The sequence below is a fragment of the Bufo bufo genome, chromosome 6, assembly GCF_905171765.1.
Source record: "Bufo bufo chromosome 6, aBufBuf1.1, whole genome shotgun sequence".
Classification (NCBI taxonomy): domain Eukaryota; kingdom Metazoa; phylum Chordata; class Amphibia; order Anura; family Bufonidae; genus Bufo; species Bufo bufo.
Window position 1 is genome coordinate 282,961,291 of NC_053394.1, and position 24,947 is coordinate 282,986,237.

Genomic DNA, 24,947 nt, shown 5'->3' on the forward strand with positions numbered 1-24,947 from the left:
ACCCAACCGTTTTTTCCTCTCCCAGCCAGGTCGGGCGGCTGCTTTCTTCCAAGCAGTCCAGTCCCTTCTCATACGGGTCGTGATAATTCCGGTCCGCTTACACTAAAGATTTACGGGTTTCTATTCAAACCTTTTCGTAGTACCCAAAAAGGAAGGCGATGTTCACCCAGTGCTGGACCTCAAGATAGTGAATCGCTTCCTTTGCATTCAACGGTTCTAGATGGAGTCACTCCACTCCGTGATTGCCTCTTTGGTACAGGGGGAACTCATGGCATCGATAGACATCCAAGACGCCTACTTACACGTTCCCATCGCACCCACTCATCAACGTTTTCTTCGTTTTGCCTTTCATTCATGTCACTACTAGTTTGTCGCCCTGCCATTCGGCCTAGCGACCGCTCCGAGAGTGTTCACAAAGGTGCTTGCCCCCCTCCTGGGTCTCCTGTGCACCAGGGGCATCACTCTCCTCCCGTATCTAGACAATATCTTGATCAAAGCATCTACGGTCTCCCAATGCGAGGAGAGTCTTCAGATCACTTTGAGCACCCTGTCCCGCTTCAGGTGGATAGTCAATCGGCGGAAATCCTGCTTATCTCCCACCACACAAATCAGGTTTCTGGGCATGATACTAGACTCGGGTGCAGCCGTGGTACGCCTGCCATTGGTCAAGAGCATGGACATTCAGAGATCTATACGCATCTTACTCTAACGCCGCAATATGTTTATCCGCAATTGCATGCGGGTGCTGGGCATGATGGTGGCCATGATGGTGGCCTTCGAAGCCATTCACTTCGCTCAATTTCACACAGTGTTTTCAACGAGCCATTTTGTCATCTTGGGACAAATCCCCGGATTCTCTAGATCGCCGGGTCCGGCTGTCCCTCCAAACATGCGCAGACTCTGTCCATCAACCGAGGGCTGTACATCTGTTGGCGGGGAAATCCTTCCTTCCAGTGATATGGACGATCATTACAACTGACGCCAGCCTTCGCGGTTGGGGCGGAATTCTCGCCACACGGACGGTCCATGGTGTTTGGTCTCCATCGGAGTCCAAACTTCCCATCAACATACTGGAACTCCGGGCCATTTATCTCTCCCTTGTCCATTGGACTCCATTTCTGCAGGGTCGTCCGATCAGGGTGCAGTTGGACAATGCCACAGCTGTGGCCTACATCAACCACCAAGAGGACTCACAGCCTTCTGGTGATGCAGGAGTCTGCGAAGATTTTGCAGTGGGCGGAGTCCCATGTTCCAATTTCGGCAGTCTTCATCCCGGGAGTGGACAACTGGACGGCAGACTTTCTCAGCCGGACAACAGGGGCAGTGGTCCCTCCATCCGGAGGTGTTCAAGGCCATCTGTCTCAGGTGGGGACGTCCGGAAGTAAACTTTATGGCGTCCAGGTTCAATCACAAGCTCCCGTGCTTCCTCTCTCGCGCAAGTGATCCAACAGCAAACCGCGTGGACGCTCTCGTGGCACCTTGGGACAGCTTTGCGTTTCTTTACGCGTTACCACTTCTACCTCGGATCCTATGCAGAATCTGGAAGGAAGGCATCAAGACGATCCTGATCGCCCCCAGACTGGCCTCGACGAGCTTGGTACTCAGAACTCATTCTGCTAGGAGATGCTCCGTGGCCTCTGCCAATCAGAACCGATCTACTCTCCCAGGGCCCAGTCTTCCATCAGAGTTTAGATACGCTACGTTTAACGGCGTGGCTGTTGAAACCTTTCTGTTGAAATGCAGAGTTTTTTTTCTGATGCGGTCATACGAACCATGATTAGGGCCAGGAAACCTTCCTCTTCTAGGATTTACTGCCGGACCTGGAAATCCTTCTTACGTTTCTGCGAGGAACGAGCTCTTCCTCCCAGGCGTTTTTTCCCTTCTGACGGTTCTAGCGTTCCTTCAGTCAGGATTGGACCTGGGCACGGCTCTCAGTTCCCTCAAAAAGCAGGCCTCGACCCTGTCCATTTTTTTCCAACGTACTCTAGCCGTCCTAGGTCCGGTCAAAACTTTCTTGCAAGGAGTAGCTCACACCTTTCTCCCATATCGGCCCCCAATACATTCTTGGGACCTGAACCTGGTTCTCGGTGCACTCCAGACAGCGTTGTTTTAACCTCTGAGTGAAGTTTCCGTCCGTCTACTTTCCTGGAAAGTGGCCTTTTTAGTGGCCATTACCTCTATTCGACGGGTTTCGGAACTGGCAGCTCTCTCCTACAAGGAATCCTTTTTGGTGTTTCACCAAGATAAGGTGGTTCTTCGTCCAGTGCCATCTTTTTTACCAAAGGTTGTTTCTGCCTTTCACGTGAATGAGGACATTGTTTTGCCCCTCAGCCTTCTCATCCTCGGGAGGTCTCCCTCCGTCGTTTGGATGTAGTACGGGCCTTGAAGATCTGTCGGTGGTGGCCCCCTTTTAGACGCACTGACGCTCTCTGTTCGTTATCTCGGAAGGCCCTCGTAAAGGTTTGGCGTCTTCAAAGGTGACTATTGTTCGGTGGATTCGCTCGGCCATTGCCGAGGCCTAACGTCCCAGGGACAAGGTTCCTCCACCCGGGATCACGGCTCACTCTACCAGAGCGGTCGGGGCTTCTTGGGCACACCTCCACCACGCTTCTGTGTCTCAGTTGTGTAAAGCAGCAACTTGGTCCTCTCTACACACCTTTACTAAATTTTACCGGGTGCATTCATTGGCCTCGGCGGATTCTTCTCTCGGCCGCAGGGTTCTGCAGGCCGCAGTTCAGTGACTTCCATAGAGAGTTGGTTTGGGAGAATTTTGTTTCCCTCCCCGGGGACTGCTTTAGGACATCCCACGGTCCTGTGTCCCCCAATTATATGAGCGAGAAAATGAGATTTTTGTGAACTCACCTGTAAAATCTTTCTCGCTTGATTCATTGGGGGAAACAGCACCCACCCACATATTGTTGTGAGGCAAGTGGGGTTTCTGTTTTGTCTGTTGGGACCTTGTGTTTGGTTCGGTCTCATGACAGTGTACAGTTTTTCTGTTGATTTTTACTTTAATTTGGTCTCTCCTACTGCTGGAGCACAAACTGAAATGCTCTCTTCAGGCTGGAGGGGGTATTGCCTGCAGGGGAGGAGCTAACAGTTTTCAGCCTAGTGTCGCCTCATTGTGTCCCGATGAATCAAGCGAGAAAGAGATTTTACAGGTGAGTTCACAAAAATCTCATTTTTACACTCAATAAAAGTACGCAGACATATGGGACAGGTATATTGCGGACATGCTAGCGGCGATCTAGCCGTGCATGTCATCATCTCTATAGGGTAAAAAGAGGTCACATAATCCCTTTAACATTTTGCACCCTTCACTGCCTTTACATGCACTGTACGCTCCTGGCACATCTCCATTTAAATGAGCAGGAGTGAGTCTGCTCACTGAAGACTTAGAACTGCTGTCCCTCCATTATCTGAATTAGCAGGTGGCCCAGCAGTCAGACCCCACCAATCAGAAAGTGATGATGTTTCTTAGTGGTTTATCATTTTATGAGATATTAAAATGATTTTAAAAATTTTTATTTGATGAACTATACAGTAGGGGTGGGTGATATAGGCAATATGCGATATAAATTTGTGCCACGATATGGATTTTGTGCATATCGCCGGACCGCGATATGACCACGGAGCGGTAGTGAATGATCGCGTTCTCGGCGCGCACAATGTTCTCCTGAGCCGGCACAGTAGAGAAGGAGGGAGTCCCTCCCTCCCCACTGTGCGCGGCTGCCGCTGGCCACCAATAAGAACAGAGGAGGAGGGGAGGGACTGTGGCTACTGCGCCACCAATAAATGCCTGAATACCAACGTAGCGTTCATGTGCCAGCCATATCCTGGCCCTATGACTGCACGCTGCGATCCGCCGCAATTAACCCCTCAGAGGTCGGGTGACGGGAATGTTCTTCAGTCTCTGCATTGGTGGCAGTGGGCAGTTCCAATCGGAGTCCCAGCAGTGTAATGCTGGGGCTCCGATCGGTTACCATGGCAACCAGGAGTCACTCTACTGAAGTCCTGGCTGCCATGGTATGTTAGTGAGCAGCATTATACTCACATGCGCCGTGGCCGCCGGTCGCTCCTTCTTCTGTCTGTGCGGCGCATTGCTAATGCTTATAGCATTAGCAATGCGCCGCACAGACTATGAGAAGGAGCGACCATGGCGCACGTGAGTATGCTGCTCACTAACATACCATGGCAGCCAGGACTTCAGTAGCGTGACTCCTGGCTGCCATGGTAACCGATCGGAGCCCCAGCATTACACTGCTGGGACTCCAATCGGAACTGCCCACTACCACCAATGATGGGGGAGGGGGGGGAGGAGGAGGAGGACCCTGTGGCCACTGCCACCAATGATTAATACTGGGGAGAGAGGGGGGGTGGGTTTGTTACCAGAGGGGGCACATGGGAGGCTGATCAGATGCTGGGGGGGCGGTTCGGGGCCTGATCAGAGGCTGGGGGGCACGATCAGAGGCTGGGGGGCACATGAGAGGCTGGCTGCCATGGTCAGCTCCCTGCTGTTGTGTGCACAAAGCACAGGGCAGCAGGGAGAGTGTAAAGTCCTATTTACCCTAATAGAGCTCTATTAGGGTGAATATGACAAGGGTTCTAGCCCTTAAGGAGGCTAATAGTTATTAAATAAAAAGTAAAAAAAAAAAAAAAAGTTTAAACACACCCCCCCCATATAGAAAACAATATATCGCGATATATATCGCACATGCTTAAAATTATATCGCAATATAGATTTTAGGCCATATCGCCCACCCCTACTATACAGGACCCATTCATGTACAGTGCGGGATTCAAGCTCCTGAAACCTAGCAGGTTGCTCCCAGCTGTCAGTAACAGCCAGTGACCCTAAGATTAGTTGAGGCCTTTTCAGGTCTGGTCATTAAAGGGGTTTTCTAACTTTTTAGGTGTTAGGTCATCCGTATCGGATGAGTGAGGGTCTAACACTTGGCACTCCTATCGTTCAGATGTTTACGGTAGCTGCCTGTGCCGGAAATATAATTGCACAGATGGAAGCAGAAGGCTCCATCCACTTTGTGCTAGCTCTGCTGTGATTCAATTGGAGTATGTGCCTCAGTAACCATTACACAATGGACAGATCTGTGTAGTGCTGGCGCCATTTTCTGGCATGGGAACTACTTCTGAACAGCTGACGTGCAGGGTGTCAGACCTCCCAGCCAATGAGATATTGATGATTTAGGGTCCATTCACACGTCCATGTGTGTTTTGCAGATCTTCGGATCCGCAAAACACGGACATCGGTGATGTGTATTCTGCATTTTGCGAACCGCACATCGCCGGCACTTAATAGAAAATGCCTAATCTTGTCCGCAATTGTGGACAAGAATAGGACATGTTCTATTTTTTTCGGGAACGGAATTGCGGACCTGGAAGTGCGGATCCGCAATTCCGGATCCGGGCAGCACATCGTGCGGCCCCATAGAAATGAATGGGTCCGCAATTCCGTTCCGCAAAATGCGGAACAGAATTGCGGACGTGTGAATGGACCCTAATCCTGAGGCTAAGTATGAAAATACTGGAAAACCCCTTTAAAGTTCAAAGTTGAGTATCAGATGTAGGAATCTGAAAGAGGATTCAGAAGATGGGGAGAGATGAGGCACACAGTAAGACTTTTTTTTAAATATTAAGGATTTAAGTTTAGGGAACTAAAAATATATTTTGGATCCTATATTATATATATTTTTTTATGATTATCTTATTTTCTACATTGATTGCATCATATACATATCAAAATGATTTAAAAGCACATTTCTAATAATCATCCACCCTTCTCACCCCTCCTGAAGGGGCCAGCTGGGGAAATAAAAAAAAGTTGTTTATATATAATCTCAAACCCTCACTCCCAACCAATGCTTTTATTGCTGGTGGTTTATCAAAGCCCCACTCCCTAGTAATTATAATCTGTGCTGTTAATAAAACATCAAGCATACATTTACGGTTTACTCCTATTTTAGGACCTGTATCACTGAAATTTCTGGCAACCGCCGGCATATTGTGCCCAATTTATTATTGATTTATTTGAAAGACGTGATTCCAAAACCTTTAAATTGGCTCCTAAATTTTTCAGTTTAGATACCGGTGGCTCTTAGGTAATTTTCTTTTAGGCCTCATGCACACGGCCGTTGTGCATTGGGGACCACAATTTGCGATCCCCAATGCACATGTAACATCCGTGCAGCGGCCGGGGCGGATTGAGAGCCATTCAAGTTGAATGTTGTATTTCTTTGCGGTGCGGAGGCACGGAGAGAAACACCACAGAAGTGCTTCCGTGGGGTTCCGCACCGCCGTTCCGGATTGCGGACCCATTCGAGTCCCTGATGCGGGGAGAACGCGGCCCGTGCCCGCATATTGTGGACCACAATACGGCCAGGCATCGGCTGTGTGCATGAGGCCTTAGTCTGTAGCACTGCTATAGATCCTTTTTTGTCCTTGATTAGTTTACAGACGAAAAGTTTTGTATTGGTATTTTTTTTAATCTATTCTAGGCAGCAGGAACGAATAAACTCTCAAAGGGAAGAGATTGAGCGGCAACGAAAGTTGTTGGCCAAGCGGAAGCCTCCTGCTATGGGACAGACCCCACCAGCTAATAATGAGCAGAAGCAACGTAAAAACAAGACCAATGGAGCAGAAAATGAAGCGTAAGTGAACAGAATGTCATTTTAGAGAAAAAAAAAATATTAAAATATTTACAGAAAAGTGGTGTATTAGTGGTTGATATGGGACTGTGTTTACCAATGTTTTTTTTTTTTTTTTTTTTTTCCCATAAGTGATTTTCTCAGATTTTATAAAGCTTTCTGTTTTTTCATTTTGACAGGTTAACCTTAGCTGAGTATCATGAACAGGAGGAAATATTTAAGCTTCGACTAGGTCACCTTAAAAAAGTAAGAAACTAGTAATTATAAAAAAAAAAATTCTTCTCTGTATTAAAAGGGTTTTCCAGTAATAAGTATCTGATCAAACACCCACTGTTTTGAGAGCGCCACTGCCTTCTCGCAGCTTACCAAAAACAGCGCCGTACATAGTATAGTGGCTGTGCTTCGTATTGTAGCTCATCCCCATTCACTTGAATGGGGCTGAGCTGCTCCTAGGCCACGTAAACGATGACGTCATTGGCCTAGGAAAAGCAGAGAGAATGCCGCGGCACTCGCAGGAGCACTGGTGCTTTCTCAAGTCGCAGATTGGTGGGGGTCCCAGGTGTCTGACCCCCACTGATCAGATAATGATGACCTATCCAGAGGATAGGTTATCAGTAAAAAAAAAAATCTCGAACACCCCTTAACTCTTTAAAGGGGTTATCATAAATGTAAAAAATGAAAATCTGATATCCATATAGTACATGAGTCTCTTTTTAACAAACCTAGGGCTGTATTACACCAACAGTTTATCTGACAGATTTTCTGATCATTTGTCAGATGGCCTGTTACACAGATCTTTTGTTATACACACCAACTATTGGTCTGATTGGACAGAGGACAAATATTGGTCAGGTAATGTGATGGTGTCATACAACCCTTAGAACCAGCACCTTAAAGTAAGAAACAAGTAATTATTTCAGTATATTATATATATTTTTTTGTTTGTACTAAAGTAACGGTTTAAGGCCCCTTTCACACAAGCGAGTCTTCCGCATATGTGCAATGCGTGATGCGAACGCATTGTGCCCGCACTGAATCCTGACCTATTAATTTCAATGGCTCTGTGTACATGAGCGTTGTTTTTTACGCATCACTTGTGCAATGCGTGAAAATCGCAGCATGTTGTATAGTCTGCGTTTTTCATGCAACGCTGGCCCCATAGAAGTGAATGGAGCGGTGTGAAAAATGCATCCGCAAGCAAGTGCGGATGCGATGCGTTTTTCACGGATGGTTGCTAAGAGATGTTTGTAAACCTTCAGTTTTTTATCACGCGCGTGAAAAACGCATCAATGCGCATTTCACCCACACTATAAAAAACTGAATCCAATCGCAGGCAAAACTGGATGAACTTGCTAAATCGTGCCTTTTTAACTTAACGCATCCGGACCTAATCCGTATCGCTCGTCTGCAAGAGGCCTAAGGAGGTCTCATGATGAATGTAAAACATGAAAATCAGACATCAATATAGTACTTGACAATCTAAGAAACTTAGAACTAGTCCTGTACCTAGATTTATTTCAAGCTGGCAGCTCAGGGGGCTTGCACTTTCTCAGGGGACGTGTCATTTCTATTGCAGCTGGTGGCAGTTAAAGGATGGTACTGAGCATGTACTTCCATCTCAGTGAGCGGGACAGAGAAATTATAAAGAGCAAACAGCGGCTGGTGCTATAAATAAAGATTTTAGCGAATAACTCAGTAGCTATAATTTTCATTACAGGCAATTACAAAAGTATTCAGCTCCAGGTGCTGGTTTGAAAAATGTAGAATATTTTTCGTGAGACAGCCCCTTTAATACATTTACTTTTGCAGGAAGAAGCTGAAATACAAGCAGAGCTCGAGCGTCTTGAAAGAGTAAGGAATTTGCACATTAGGGAGTTGAAACGAATACATAATGAAGATAACTCACAGTAAGTAGATTCCATATTGGCTATGAATTATCGCCTTTTTTTTCCTGTGTTTTTTAAGACACCTGTGAAGTATATTTTCATGCATTTTGATAGTTTGCAATATGTTTCCAACGTGGAACCATGAAAATTCAGCAACTTTAATCTTATAATGTGGATTTTGCAGCAATTTTGAGTCATTAGAATACAGTGGATAAATCTGGCTTGCTCCTTTTTATCTTAATCGCTGCAGTACATAAAAGGAAAAATGTGACAGCTTCACGGTTGGTCTTGATTAGAAATATCCTGCAGTTCTGTTTCTAAAGCTCCTATGGAAGCGATACTTTGACTACCAACAAAACACTGTGCAGCCCTAAGCCTCATTCACACATCAGTGTTCGGTCAGTGATTTCCATCAGCGACTGTGAGACAAAAAAACGGATTGGAGCCTCCACAGATAAAAGGGAAAGATCTGCACCTGTTCTGTGTTTTAGAGCTGCACCTGGTTTTGGCTCAAAATCACTGACTGTGAGGCATTATCCTGCAGTCTTACCTGCCGGATCCGGCAAACTGTATACAAAAGGATAGCTTTTTTTTCCCGGATCCGGTGATATACCGGATTCGTATCATCCGGAATAACTGATCCGGTATTAAAATTTTTACAAAGATCAAAAGCAAAACTAGCTCCTCCTATACACAGGCGCATGCCCAGACCGGAAAACTGGATCTGGCGATGCGGCAATTTCCAGGACACTTGGTACCGGATCTGGCATTAATACAAGTGCTGTATTGTTCCGGGATTTTGGCCAGAAAAAAATACTTCAGCAAGCTGCAGTATTTTGTCCGATCAAATACCGTACAAGGGACTGAACGGAAGACATCCTGATGCATACTGAACGGATTGCTTTCCATTCAGAATGCATTAGGACAAAACTGATGCGTTTTTTTCTGGTATGGAGACCCTTTACTGGATTTCAATACCGGAAAAGAATAAAGAGAAATATTCTTTCAGATAAGCATAAAGGAGGAAAAAAAATATCTAAGTGCTTTCAGATGGGTGAGAAAATTGCAATATGTTTTGTATTCTTTCATTCTCATACAGGGCTCTTTCATTCAAATGAATGGGTCTACAAGAAAAGTAGACCTTACAAGGACTTCATTCTTGTGCGATCCCTTTTAAAACTCGCCCGTGTTCCAGAAAATGTGTTTATCGTCATATTGGCTGTGTTCAACTTTGAATTACTTTTATGACTTTTCTTAATGAAACGGAAACATTTATCATTTAATTCAGATATTATGCAACTCCAGCTATTGTACTGAGTAAGTTTTAATTTTAACTTTTTACAGATTTAAAGACCATCCAACGCTAAATGACCGATATCTATTGCTACACCTTTTGGGTAGAGGAGGCTTCAGTGAAGTGTATAATGTAAGTGCGGGCTGTCGTCATGACTCCAACAAAGATTAGGTTCACATCTGTGGCAGAGGTTCTGACAAGAGCAGTCGCACATTCCACCAGCAGGCAGCAGAATGGTAGAAACCGGACGGCCCTCATTAGTCATTCAGATGCCAGATCTGGCAAATCCAGTGTTCTTTTCCCATGGAAGAACAAAATACCAGACTTTTTGTGCATGTGTGAACTTAGTCTAACTGAGACTAACCCCTTTCTGCTTGTACTTAATTGTTTTTCTTACTAAAGATCTATGTTTTTATAAGGTGTACAGATGTTCCAGGTGGTTTTTTTTTATCCGTAAAATCTGAAACTTTATCAAAAATGTCTTACCCTTATTACAAGCATTAATGAATTGACTTTAGTTATTTTTTTTATTTTTTTTATTTTCTTTATCAAGTTGTTTATTGGGTTTACGGCCCTTTTGTCACCAAGTAAGAACTTTAACAATTCACATTAAACTCTAGTTAGCGGATAACTGTTAGGTTAGTGGACCCTGACCTCCACCTCCACCGAACATGCCATGGAGTTTTAATGAAGCGGCAGTGCACATGATCAATTGCTGCTCTAGTCAAATGGGAGATACAGAAGCCCCGTTCTTGTGATTGGTGGAGGTCCCAGCCATTAGTCCCCCACTGATCTGGCAGTTATCCAGTGGACAGCTAACAACTTTTTAGAACCACAACACCTGTATAAACTAAGTGTTTTTTTCTGCTCAGTTATGGATTTTGTTTATGTTCTACTTTTAGGTTTTAGGGCACTTTACGATACAATATATGTATTTACATGCTTTTTATTCTGCAGGCATTTGACTTAACGGAGCAAAGATATGTAGCTGTGAAAATTCACCAGTTGAATAAGAACTGGAGGGATGAAAAGAAAGAGAATTACCACAAGTAAGTATGTTTCTAATGGTGTTTGACCCAGAATCACAACTTCCACATGCTAGCTGATAAGGGTCTGATCAGTGGGGCGGTCTTATTCCTGGGACTCATAACAATATCGCTGCTATGGATAGACAACAAGGAGTTAATATACTAAGACCACCTTTATCTATTAAAATATAACTTTTATTCTTAACCAATAAATAACAAAATCCCAATGACAAATCCAGATACCTAAAAATATAATAATATTCCTGCTGGACCTTTTATGGAGAGGACCAGATATAAATTCACTACCCAGTCCTTATTACTCATGACTATTTGAGATGTTAGGGGTCCGGATACAAACAGTCGGGGACGGCCTGCCTAGTCCCTGCATTGTCACTAGTGCTATTCCTGCCTACAGGCAGAGCACCCACCCCGAAAGGAGCGACCCCACCTCTCGTTGGCTAAATCCTCTTAAAGTCCTGCAATGCCCCTTACTTGTAAACAAAACAAGTGTCCCGACGCGTGCGTTTCCCCAACAAATGGTTGGTTCGTCAGGGGACAATATACATATGGGCCCCAAAAACAGATATAGGACCCTAAATGAAAACTCCAGCATCCACAGATAGGTTGCTAAAGTAGAAACAGGACAAGGCACTAAAGATAAGAGGCGTCTGTCCATTCCAAATCAGGCGCCATATAAATCTCCATCCATCCTGGATACACCCCTCGCTTCCTCCCCGATGCGTTAAAAGCTGGAACGCATCTCAAGATAATGATATATTGAACCCATCCATATGTACAACAGAACACGTCAGAGGTTTCTAATATCTCTGGTCACCCTACCCTCATTTGAATGAAGTGGCAGACTAGCATATGTGCATTGCCGGATTTATTCCAGCACTATTGGCCTGCAGAAGATAGCACTTGGATGATGACTGTTCACTTAATATACCTCCAATCCTAAATGTTATGTATATGTTAAATTTATCTTCCCAGACATGCCTGCAGGGAATATCGCATTCACAAGGAGCTGGATCACCCTAGAATAGTCAAACTATATGACTATTTCTCTCTTGACACAGACTCGTAAGTATCTTATTTTCCATTATTTTTCAACAGAAGTTGCAAATCTGTGTGTGACATACAACTTCACCTTTTGTGGACATCTGCTGTTAACGTATTTTTATCTAAGCAAATATGAGTATTGTTAAAGGCTTTGTTCAACTTCGGGGTGTTTGTTTTTTTTAAAAAAATTTTTAATTACTGTATTCTACTCATTTTTAGCTAAAATAGTCATCAGCCATTTTTGCAGTTGGTCTTTATTAAAACGTTTCAGCAGTTTTTGTGAAATGGGGTTAAATATCAGTCTGTTTCAGGGGTATAGTACCATCTTAAACAGGTCTTAATAGCAGCTTCGTATAGAGAAGTGCTACGAAAGGTTGCAGAAATAAATTTAAATGTTGCTAACCAATCTGCGTCAGATGTATTCCCCTGTAGCTCTCTATCCCATGTTAGGAGAGGGGCAGTTTTAGAGAGAGTGGATTTAGAGCTTAAGGCCTATGTATAGTGGTCTGATGCCCACTCTACAATCGTGCCGCAATGGGGAGGTCTACAACTCAAAGATCTCTCTATGGGCAATTACTTGGTGTGGTGATTTTGATTGTAGAAGGTGCCGAATCTGCAGATATTTATAGAAATCTCCTCACCCTGAATTCTGTTTGGAGTTCAATAAAGGTCTTCAAGACATCTTTATTGTAAAGTTGGCTCAGAGTTTTGATGCCTAAAGAGCGCCAGGGGGACAGATCAGCGTCTGAGCACTTTCTGAGATTACTGCTATGTTATGGCAATATTTTATTTTTTTATCTGTTATATTTTAGTTAGTATAAATTACTATACTTGCTATATCACCATCTATGACTATCTATGCATTCCACTTATCATTTACAATGGATCCAATGGTATTTGTAATGCAATCTTGTTGAAAAAATTCAATAAAAATGATTGAAATGAAAAAAATATCAGTCTGTTTGCACTGACTTCATAAACACTCATTTAAGCCATAATCTTGTCAGTTTGATAACATGTAGCTGTAATAAGTGTTTGAGGTCAGGAGATCAGACATGAGATCTATTTAACCCCTGTATTACAAAAACTGCTAAATGTTTTTAATAAACACCAATTGCAAAAATCATTTTACTCCTTTTGAGCTAAAAATCATATCTTAAAACAATTGCACCAAAAGTGTTGATAGCCTTTAAACTAGGGATGTCCGATACCGGTATCGGGACCGATACCGGACATTTGCACGAGTACATGTACTCTTGCAAATGTCCCCGATACCACTGCCGATACCTGTGCGCCGCTTCTAAATGTGTCTGTGTCCGTCCGCGGCCTGCCCCTGCATCTCGCACAGCAAATAAAGCTTCTTCTTGCTCCCAGTCTCCGCCCCTCGCCCTGATTACCAGCGGCCACCACCGTCCCCGGCTCCTCCCCCCATGTTCCCGATGACTCCACCCACAGACATCTGATCTCCGAATCGGAGAACAGGAGCAAGTCAGCCGCGGGAAATGCCTCTCCAGAGTCCAGACACCCTCCAGCCTCCTCAAACAGAGTTTGCCTGCCAGTAGTTTTAAAAGTTATAGGAACCGACCCTAGTAAGTGTATAAAGCTTAGTTAGAAGATTATAACCAGCCAAAGTGGTCACAGACAGAAATAAATAAAGTTGTTGTGTCTGTCTTCTATGGTCCTTCCCTTCCTGCCTGCAAGCTGCACATTGATCTCTAAAAGCAGGCATTAGGGCAAGAAGATATATACATTACTGTATGATGGCCACAAGACTATTATACTGAGGAGGGAGGGGCTTCAAAAATTGTTGTCCTGACTCCTTACAGTAGCGTCTCCTTGTGGCCATCATACAGTATAACGTCTCCTTGTGGCTGCCCCCATACAGTATAACGTCTCCTTGTGGCTGCCCCCATACAGTATAACGTCTCCTTGTGGCTGCCCCCATACAGTATAACGTCTCCTTGTGGCTGCCCCCATACAGTATAACGTCTCCTTGTGGCTGCCCCCATACAGTATAACGTCTCCTTGTGGCTGCCCCCATACAGTATAACGTCTCCTTGTGGCTGCCCCCATACAGTATAACGTCTCCTTGTGGCTGCCCCCATACAGTATAACGTCTCCTTGTGGCTGCCCCCATACAGTATAACGTCTCCTTGGGGCTGCCCCCATACAGTATAACGTCTCCTTGGGGCTGCCCCCATACAGTATAACGTCTCCTTGGAATGTTATAGTTCTGTTTTTGGGCCTTTTGGTTGGTCAGTGGTCAGAAAATACATGTGTGTATTTTATTGTTAAAATTGGTATCGGTAATTGGTATCGGTGAGTACTTAAATAAAAGTATCGGTACTCGTACTCAGTCTTAAAAAAAAATGGTATCGGGACATCCCTACTTTAAACCCCATTACATTTCCAGTAGAGGCATTTGCTAAAGGTTGGAAATTGTAATTTATTTAATGTTTGGTTTTTAAAACCTGCCCCTTGAGTTTTTTTATTTTTGGACTTGTGTCATTGCTTTGGAAGTTTAGCATAACAAAATGTATCTTTATTTTCTTTCAAAATAACCCTGATATTTTTTCAGGTTCTGCACAGTGCTTGAATACTGTGAGGGCAATGACCTTGACTTCTACTTGAAGCAACACAAGCTTATGTCAGAAAAGGAAGCTCGTTCCATCATAATGCAGATTGTAAATGCCCTCAAGTACTTGAATGAGATCAAACCACCTATTATTCACTATGACCTGAAGCCAGGCAAGTATTCTGTTTAGTATGTGCTTCAGTGTTTGTCATACCATTTTATATTCTATTAAAGGCAATATTCAGAGTCTGTGTTTGGTCAGTGATTTATAAGCCAAAAGGTTTGCCCCAAAGAGAAGAGACAGATTTATCATCGTCCCTGCCTTCCTCATAGCTGTATACAGTTCAGAAAGCAGCCATGACGCTTTCTAGAATCACATGACTGTGGGAAACTGCCAGAGCTAGTAGGTCTTGGCAGAAGAGGATCGGCTCTGCAGTGTCTTCAGAGGCTTTATTTCTTCTGTAACTGTGGGTAATATGTCAGTCTCAGTTACATGGGAAATCGGCAATTAATAAAAAAATGTTAAAATGCCCCTCCAAAGGTCTTTTATGACCTCCTGGGGTGCACAATGGGTAAAATAAAATAATAAATTAAGAACAAGAAATGCCACTTCTAGCCCCAAGTTTGACACCAATACACTTTATGCTTTGTATAAAACCATAATGAAAAGGGACACAAATTAAATGGGTTTTCTGAGAAATTTTATCTGACCTATCCTCTGTATATAGGTAATCAGTATCTGATTGGTGCGGTCCAACACCCGGTCCCATACCTATCAGCTGTGAGAAGGCCGATCAGATACTGATGACCTATCCAGAGGATAGTTAAAATATCTCGGAAAACCCTTTTAAAAGTATTTTGTTGCACCTTGTGCTATTAAAGAGAAATAGGAATAAAGTGCGAATCCCTTTTTTAATTACCTGACTAATGGCATTCTTGGGGGGAGTTCACATAACCGTTTCATTTTCCATTCTTCTGATCTGTCAGAAGAGCAGAAAATTTAGCCATTTTCTGAGATCTTTTTTTTTTTAAATCTCATACGGTAATGGCTAAAACAGATGCAAAATCTGCATTATGGATGCCTAAAATACAGGATGGATTTTTTTTTTTTTTTTCCTGCTCTTTGACAGATCAGAAGAACGGAAAAGGAAACTTATGTGAACCCAGCCTTAATGCGATGATCCAATATACTAGCATTATGCTTATGCTATTGGTGGGGGTGGTGAAGAGCCAGCTGATTCTTATATATAGCTGTTGTAATTGCTGAGTTCTGAAATTTTGTTTGTCGTAATGTTTAGGTAATATTCTTTTGGTTAACGGTACTGCCTGTGGAGAGATAAAAATCACAGATTTTGGACTCTCTAAAATAATGGATGATGACAGCTATAACTCTGTAGATGGCATGGAGCTTACTTCACAAGGAGCTGGCACTTACTGGCAAGTATACATGTAACTGTTTCTATCAGTGATAACTGTATTATGCCATTAGTGCTATTTAATACAATTATTAGAAGATGTGTTTGTGTCTGGAGGGCAGCACTGGAAAGCTGAGGCGCTAAGCCACGTCCATTGGTGCACTGAAGCCCTCATCTGCCCAAAAGATTGTCAGCATGTTAAACCCTACCAAGCAGTATGCCTGATTTCATAGGGTTAATCCTTCTGTCTTTAAAAAAAAAAAAAAACTGTCCTTGGTCCGGGTGTATCTGCGGCGCTGCCCCATTCACAGCAGCTTTTGGTTCCGATATGACCAGGAAGTGGCTTGGTTTCATGATGCGTCGTTCAAGCAGATAGCTGATACCTTAATTTGGCTAAAGCGATGACAGCACCAAGCCACTTTCGGGTACTGTGGACGCCAAAAGTGGCATGGAACAGGTCAGCGGCGCTGGGCTGTGGACAGGTGAGTGTTTTTTTTTTTGTTTTGTTTGTTTTTTTGTCATATGAAAGTTATCATGAGATGATGGTGATCCACCTGTTTCATAACGTACAAAAAGTCTTAGAGGCTGTCTGGGTTCTATATATTGATGACCTATCCTTAGAATAAGGACTGTTTAACACGAACGTGTCCCCTGTGGGAATCGCGCTCCTTGCGAGAGAGGGATCATGCGATCTGGACTGCAGAAGTTTACGGCATTATTGTGATTGATGATGCTGAGTGCCTCTGCCTGACCTTACTTCTACAGAATCATATTGACATAAAGCTGCCAGTATGATTCCATTACAGAAAGGTCAGACAGAGGCACTCAGCATTATCAATTATGATAATGCCATAAACTTCTGCAGTCCAGACCGCACTATCCCCCTCTCACAAGGTGTGAAAGAGCCTTAAGTCTTCAGTATGAGTTTGGTGTGGTTTTGACACCAGCACCCCCACAATCAGATGTTCTCAGCTGGTGTCGGAAATTACAGAGGATAGAGCTGCCAGCACAGCTCTGTCCATTGTGTAGTGGCCATACTGAGTTCCTGCAGCTCAGCTCCCATTCACTTGAAAAGCTTGTTTCCAGTAGTTGCTCATTTCTTCGTCCTGTGTAAAAGGGCCTTTGGGGTAAAAAGCTGAAGGGGCTCTTTAATGTATTCTGTAACCTAAATAATAGATGTCTGCATAGTTTTTATTCATATATATATTTTTTTTCTTTGCCAGGTATCTTCCTCCAGAGTGCTTTGTGGTTGGAAAGGAACCCCCCAAGATTTCCAACAAAGTGGATGTGTGGTCTGTGGGAGTTATATTCTACCAGTGTCTGTATGGGCGAAAGGTAAATTTTGCCTAAAATTTAATATTATGAACAGATTTCCCTTTTTTCCCCCCAACACATTGTATAAGTCACTATACCTGAAAATGAGAATGCAACTCATATATTCTTATTTTTATTTATATATATATATATATTTTTTTTTTAATAGCCATTTGGTCACAATCAGTCTCAGCAAGACATATTACAAGAAAACACGATCCTGAAAGCCACAGAGGTGCAATTCCCTCCAAAACCAGTTGTGACCCCAGAAGCCAAGGTACTAACCTTAGCAGCTTCCTTCCCTGTGTGTGTAAAATAGGTATTGGAAGTCCTTGAAGTAAAAGGTTTTCACTTTCTGTTCTTCTCAGGCTTTTATCCGTCGATGCCTTGCCTACAGGAAGGAAGATCGGATAGATGTCCACCAGCTGGCATCTGACCCCTATCTGCTGCCACACATCCGTAAGTCAGTTTCCACCAGTAGCCCAGCCACTGCTGCAATAGCCTCAACATCTGGTTCTTCAAACAACAGCTTGTCAAACTGAGACTGCAAGAGTGAGACTTGAGACGTTGCACCTTGCGCCATTACAGCGCTAAAGCTGGCAGAGCAGTTATTAGGCTACTCTGGAATACTTCTCTTCCTGTAGATGGAGATTTAGAGTTCTCCATGGAACATTTCAATTCCTGGCTTATTAGAGCCTCAAATTGCTGAGTTTGATGCATTCTTGGGAAGGATCGACGCTCGTGCTGAGTGAGAGCCCGAATCTTTTTGAAAAGGACCTATGACAAATTACAAGGCTGTATACTTGGACATAAACCCTCAGTCCCCCGCTCCATGGACTTTTGGAACCTCTATACAGCTGACAACCGTCGCATATACGGAATTGACTTTTTACTGAATCCAATTTCAGAAACGGAAACCCTAGACTGTACTTGCCCCTTGTTGATATTTAAACCTGTTCTGTTTTTTCCCTTTCATCCATTTTATTAAACACAAGAAAAAAAGCCAGCAGGGTAACAAATCCCCTCTGCTTTCTTTCCTTCGTTTTATAAATAAGAATCCAAGGGTCTCTTCCCACAATGTGATTTTAACCTCCCCATTGAAGGGGACCCATCACTTGCACATGCCTAGACATCTGTTTCATCACGAAAACATTTATTGTCAAGCCGCTAGGAAATTGAGGGCATCACTCATTCCACTCATTTTCATTATTCATAGTCGAGGCCTACGGAGCATATTCTACACAGCGGATGCATGCAGTACGTGCAGGTGTTGAGCCCTCTCTAAAGGTTGAATCTGACAGATATCATAGTTTTTATTAAAGTGAAATCCATATTACTTAGGACAGTTTTTTTATGATCAGTCTTTCCTACTGTAAACTTGTTCAGGGTTTTCACTGAAATTCCTTTTGAGAGGTTAAGGTTGGTTTAGTGAGCTTGTGATCTAGGGAGATGCACAGTTGTGTCCTAGTGGTAAGCAAATCAGCATTAACCCTTTTAGAAAGTTTGTTTTTCCTGTTGATATAGCGCTTTGTCTTTGGGTTAGTTTTCTAACAGCTGAAGCACAGACAGGGTTGCTCATCCCTCCATTACAGCACACTTTCTATAGCCCATTTAAAAAGAAGATTCTCTTAATGTCTTTATGTTGGTGAGCTTGTTGGTCCTTCAATTTTTAAATGTCTTTTTTTTGCTATTTCACATTATGCTGGTTTGTACTATGCCTGTTCAAACCTTTTTTAGAACGCCGTTTTTTGGCATATACACTGCACCTTGGATATTTGTGAGTGACTGAAGTTGAAAGCAAACTGACCTTTTGCAAGTCATCAGCGACAGTTGTCTCTCTTAGAAGCCAAATGATTATAGATGCCTTAGTAATGTCTACAGTCATATGTTTGTATTGAAATCACAAAATGGCGACCACTTTGTAAGGTGGTCATGAGTGTAGGTATGTACAGCAAACTTTCCCAATGGTAGACCTAGCTGTTGTAGCAAAACACGCCTCAGCTGTAGCAGTAGTCCATAAAAATTAAGATTGTTTTTACTAGAGACGTTAAAGAACCTGCCATTTATTATGCAGCTGCAGTACACATTTGTTATATAACGGTGCAACATTTTGCTTCCTCATTCAACTTGCTGGGTCACATTGCAGAACATCTGCATAGTCTGTCTGATAGGCTTTAACCCCTTAATAGTTTTGCTTGAGCTCTGCTCCGACTTTGAGAAAAGGACTGAACAGTTCAACCTGAACAGAGCTCAGGAAGCAGGGGTGTGGGGGGCTAACTTAACCTCTCATATCTCAGGATTAGTAACGGCTAGAGATGTAGGTATGGTCTTGTTTGAAAGCTGACGGTCTAAGACCAAAATCACAGCATTGTCCTCTACATCGGGAGATATAACTGAAATTAGGTCAGGATTAATGTCAGCTGAAAAAGTGCAAGCAGATTTCAGCTGCTTTACTCCTGACCTAATTTCTAACAGCTATATCTCCTGATATAGTGGAGGTAATGCTGTGATCTAGTCTTGTTTTAAAGCTTAGATTGTCAGCTTTGAAACAGGACCAGGCCCTGAATATGAAGAGTTAAAGCAACCCTTTCCCCTTCAGCTGGCTTTGATCTTAGCCAGTCTGGAGTGGGAGGGGGACCGTGGGGGAGCTGACGGGCTACAGGGAGAAGCAGAAGAAAAATGTATAAATTTGGCTTCATAATCGTAATGTCTTACCATAATCATGTTATTTATCCCACACATTGGACGGCATAAAAAGAATCCCACAAAATGTTAAAATTGCTGTTTTATTATTCCCCCCCCCTTTAATAGTAAAATAAGTGATTTAATACGGTATATGAACCCCCAAATGGTAAAAAAAACTAAATTCAAGTTCTTATGTGGCTGAATATCACTGGTCCTTACAGGGGTTGTCCTCCGGATAGGTCATCAAAATCAGATTGGTTGGGTCTGTCTCCTAACACCCCTGCCATTCAGCTGTTTTAAGATAATGCAGTGCTCGTACAAACGCTGCCTTGACTTCACGGTTTACCTGCTCGCTGCCGCACTGCTACGACGTTCTATTCTCTTTAATGGGGTGGCTCCTTCCTATTAAAGTAACTAGAAGGGAGCCATCCCATTGAAGTGAATGGGGATGGCGGAGTTGCAGTTAAACCGATCGCGACGGTGAGCAGGTAAACTGTGAAGAGAACATGGTGCAATCTCGTGCAACCGCTTCCTTCTCTTCAAACAACTGATTGGTGGAGGTGCCTGGAGTCTGCCTCCGCTAATCCTGAGGATAGGTCATCAATATAGAAAAAACAGACAACCCCTTTAAGGCTCAAATTAGTTTTTAAAAAAATGCACTTGTGTTCCCTGAGTTGTGCGCCAGCTATATTTACTTCAGACATAAATTCAAAATCTGCAACAAGTGACATTTTGGGAAGGTTTTAATGTGACTGTTAAGGGACTGGGCTATATGTGGCACTTCAAGCCAATGTGTTAATGTTGGTCTGCTCCTTGTAACCCAAGCCTTTGGCTTTTCCAAACCAAAACAGGGCTAGCTTTCCATGCAGCATGGATGTTTAGGGTGAGTTCAGACATGGCAGATTTCCTTTTCCACAGATTTTTGCAATCTGTGTTACATGCAGATGTTTCTATAGATTCCATGTGAATTTCTCTCTGCTGCATGTGAATGTGGTTATGAAAACCCCATGAACATGTGTTTTTTTTTTTTTGTTTTTTTTTTGTGTATTTTGTTGCAGGTTGTGGTGCACAATTCTCCTGCCACACCTGCCATGTCTGACCTGGTCTTACAGTATTTCTCTTCCTTTTGGTTGCATTTCATTTTTAATTTTAACATTAAGGCATTGTTCACATACACCAGATTTTATCCCCTGTGGCCTAAAATTCTCAACAATTGTTTGAGTTTTGCAACAGACTTCACCCATTGGTTAGAACTAGGAGATATCTGACCACTTTGGGAAGAAAAAAAAAACCTGCTACAGGGCATGCTTTTTGAATTGAAAAATCTACAGTTGCCCTCAAATCTGCATCGTGTAGCGGTTTTGTTAAATCATATGCATTGTACTTTACTTTTAGTTGGGACTAATCCTGTGCATGTGAACATGGCCTTGTGCTGTTTTCCTAAGATACAGCCACCATCATGTTGATTTTGATGATCACCAAGATGATTGATGAAAATTGCCTTTTTTCCCCCCTTAGCATTCACTCTGCATGTTCTGTGTATTTAGGTATGTTAAATGGGTTCATTGAGGTAGAAAGAAGGTGGAAGTCCTCGGGAAGCCTTCAAAGGCCAAATTCACACATCCAGTTTTCACTTCATGTCCAGGCGGCAATTTCATTTTTATTAGTCATGATATAAAATTGCTTCTCAGATTTAAACCTTAGCTATAAAAAAAATAAAAGTAAAACCGCTGTAAAGGACGCCCAAAATGACTGGTACAAGCCAATAAATGAGTGGCTTGGGAGCCAGTACAAGGCAATAATAAGGGAGTGCCTTCTGAAACTAGAAAATTTTGGTTAAATTTAGTATTCTGCAATGCTTCATGGTAATACGACTTCCTGTGTGGTCATGGTGGTTTCCTTTGTTACTTTTTAAAAAATCTTAAAATCTCTCTTCCTATTTTCAAACCTCCTAAAGGTAAAATCACTTGCAGTGAGTGAAAATGTCATAAAATCACCCTAAAAGTAGTTCACAGAATACAACATATTGTACGACTGCTTCCCCTATGCTCTCATCCAAATGATTCGTTTCTGATAATATGGGTTTCACTTTGCTCTAGGAATAATTATAATAAAATACTGTTTTTTGTTTTTGTTCATTTTGACTTGAAGGACAAAATGTGTATTAATTCATAACTGAAAGTCTAGGATGAAACATCCAAGAATTAAAAAAAAAAAATACTGATATTAAAATACATTTGAAAGTTTAATGTTTTTTGGTGTACGGTGCAATATTTTATTTGTATTTTTTTCAGTGTTGCTTTAACTCTACCTAGGTACAAACTCACAGCCCCTTGTGTGTGGGTATTAGCTTTCGGATTTTTAAGTTCGTTAATATGATCAGTTAAAGGGTCGCTGAGTTTTCATAAAACTTGATATTTCCGAGACACATGACATATCAAAGATTTTGATATCCAGAGGGGGAAAAAAAGCAGTTTGGTTTGAAGCTGTTTGGGAGCAGCACTTATACAAGCAGACAAACAATGTGAGTTTGAGCGTTCGTGTGTTTGATTTCAAGTCTGTTTGTATTAAGTGTGTTACTTTAGATTAATTTCAGAGACTTTAGCAGTTTACTACACTAAATCAGTTGCTTATCACTGCACTAACTTTCTTATTAGGGAGTAATAGAAAGTTCAGATTCTTCCTCTGAAGATCTTACGGGAAGACCACTGTTTAAAGTGAAGGATATGGACCTTCTATTAAAAGCTGTGAGATTCACTATGGAGGTAGAATTAGAAAAAGAGACTAGATCAAGACAGGAGATAATGTTTGAAAGTCTGAGTCCAAGAAAGGCGAGTGTGTTCCCTATTCAGAACTGTGTTAAGGAGTTGATAAAGCGAGAATGAAACAAGCCTAGGGTAGATGCCCCAGTTGCAAAAGTTAATAAGAAATCAGTGTTCCCGTTTGAAGATCTGGGTTCCCTTAAAGACCCGATGGATAAAAGAGCTGACACATATCTTAGAAAAAATTGGGAAGCGTCTACCTCCTCTTTTAAGCCTAATATTGCTACAACATCGGTGGCAAGGTCACTGAAAGTCTGGTTAGGGGAATTAAAATCACACATTGCTAACAGAACCCCGAGGGACCAGCTACTGGAAGCAATACCTACAATGCTAAAAGCAGTAGACTTTATTTCGGATGCGTTAGCTGATGCTCTAAGATTATCGGCCAGAGCAGCAGCATTGTCTAACTCGGCCAGAAGATCCTTTTGGCTGAAGGGGTGGAAGGTGGGATTTTGCCTCTAAATCCAGATTATGTGCCCTTCCTTGCCAGGGACATTTTTTATTCGGCTTGGCACTAGATTATATATTGGATAAGGCATCTGATAGGAAGAAGGGGTTCCCTGTACCATCCTTTCCTAAGCAGAGGAAGCCATTTCGGTTTAGAAATAAAAAGGAGTCTAGAGTCCAAAAGAAAGGCAATGAGTGGAGAAAAGATAATTCAAGGGGTCTTTTGTTTAAGTCCAAGCCCCAGTCATCTAGCGTTTCTCAGCAATGATGCCAGGTCTCAGGTGGGGGGTCAACTGTCTTTGTTCTTCCAAGCTTGGCAAAATATCACATCAAGTACCTGGGTAAAACTTATAATAAAGGAAGGATACCGATTTAGATTTCAAAAGACCCCCACTGAGAAAATTAAAAATTACGGCTTTAGGTCTCCAAAACAGTCAGCGTTATTAGGAGAAATAAGACATCTCCTGGACAAGTCAGTTCTAGTCCCAGTTTCTACAGAAGAAATAGAAGGGTTTTATTCAACCCTCTTTCTTGTCCCATAGGCGGATGGGTCCTATCGGACAATAATAAACCTGAAGGACCTCAATTTATATCTAACTTGTCAGAAGTTTCAGATGGAATCAATATCCTCAACGATTCTTCATTTAATTCCCAATTGCGTCATGGCTTCAATAGATATCAAGGACACCTATTACCTCGTGCCCATACATCCCTCATCTTGGAAATTTCTCAGAGTAGCAGTGCCAGTAAAGGAGTCAATTCTTCACTTACAGTTCAGAGCTCTCCCCTTTGGAATATCTCAGACACAGAGAATCTTCACGAAGCTGAAGGCACAAATAATGAGATCGGACAAGTTCGCTTTCAGCCCAAATTCAGAAAGTGTTAAATATATTGATGGGCTTGGGTTGGCTTGTAAACTGGGGAAAACTGTGTCTGACGATGTACCGTACCTTCCTAGGAATTCAGCTAGATTCCTTATCCCAAAAGTCCTACCTCCCGGAGGGGGAAGTGCCTTTCAGTACAGCAAAGGATAAAGGAATTCAGTAAAACCAGGTTGACTACTCTAAGGGAGGCCATGTCTGTTCTAGGTATAATGACCTCCTGTATACCGGCGGTAAAATGGGCACAATTCAGGTCCAGGAGGCTTCAGGTGCACATTCTATCACTGGAACAAGGTGTCATCCCTAGATTACAAATGTCCTATTCCCAAGTCCGTTAGGGATTCTCTTTTGTGGTGGACAAAGATAGAGAACCTCAGTCAGGGAGTGGAATTGATAACGGACAATACTTTAATAATCGCAACAGATGCCAGCCTACTGGGGTGGGAGGCTCACTCAGTCCCAGAATTTCAGAGCTGAGGGTGATATATTGTGTTTTAAATAAAATACATTCACTCCCTAATAGACAGACATATCAGGATTCTGTCAGACAGTGCGACAGAGGTAGCCCATGTCAACAGGCAGGGGAGGGAGGGGGGACAAGATCACCTCAGTTACTGGGTCTGACGTTCGAGATTTCTCGTACTTTTTTCCATTGGGGGACACAGACCATGGGTATAGCTTAGAGGTATTAGTAGGAGGGACACTATGCAAACATAAGAATGCCTCCTCCTCGGGCTATACCCCCAGGCTCCACCAGGAGGAACTCAGTCTTTGATTAGTGTCTGGTGAAGGAGGATGACACTTATTTTTACTAGGGCCGTCTGGGTGAATGGGGAATTGGGTGTATTCCTTCTGTCTGGGGCTTCTGGAGGCACT

The 24,947-nt window shown here is 42.8% G+C and overlaps 1 protein-coding gene across 5 annotated transcripts in view; it reads left to right on the forward strand.

Moving 5' to 3' along the window:
- The window catches only part of TLK2 (tousled like kinase 2), a 67,037-nt gene extending 44,867 nt beyond the window's left edge, over positions 1-22,170 (forward strand). For all 5 annotated transcript variants that reach the window (XM_040435623.1, XM_040435625.1, XM_040435624.1 and 2 more), the window contains 11 exons: positions 6,513-6,665; positions 6,842-6,908; positions 8,472-8,569; positions 9,893-9,974; positions 10,800-10,891; positions 11,864-11,953; positions 14,511-14,680; positions 15,806-15,944; positions 17,146-17,257; positions 17,406-17,513; positions 17,605-22,170. In XM_040435623.1, coding sequence (XP_040291557.1) covers positions 6,513-6,665; positions 6,842-6,908; positions 8,472-8,569; positions 9,893-9,974; positions 10,800-10,891; positions 11,864-11,953; positions 14,511-14,680; positions 15,806-15,944; positions 17,146-17,257; positions 17,406-17,513; positions 17,605-17,778 — 1,285 coding nt within the window. In that variant the 3' untranslated portion in view covers positions 17,779-22,170. The remainder of the gene's footprint in view (positions 1-6,512; positions 6,666-6,841; positions 6,909-8,471; positions 8,570-9,892; positions 9,975-10,799; positions 10,892-11,863; positions 11,954-14,510; positions 14,681-15,805; positions 15,945-17,145; positions 17,258-17,405; positions 17,514-17,604) is intronic.
- The last annotated feature ends 2,777 nt before the right edge of the window (positions 22,171-24,947 follow it).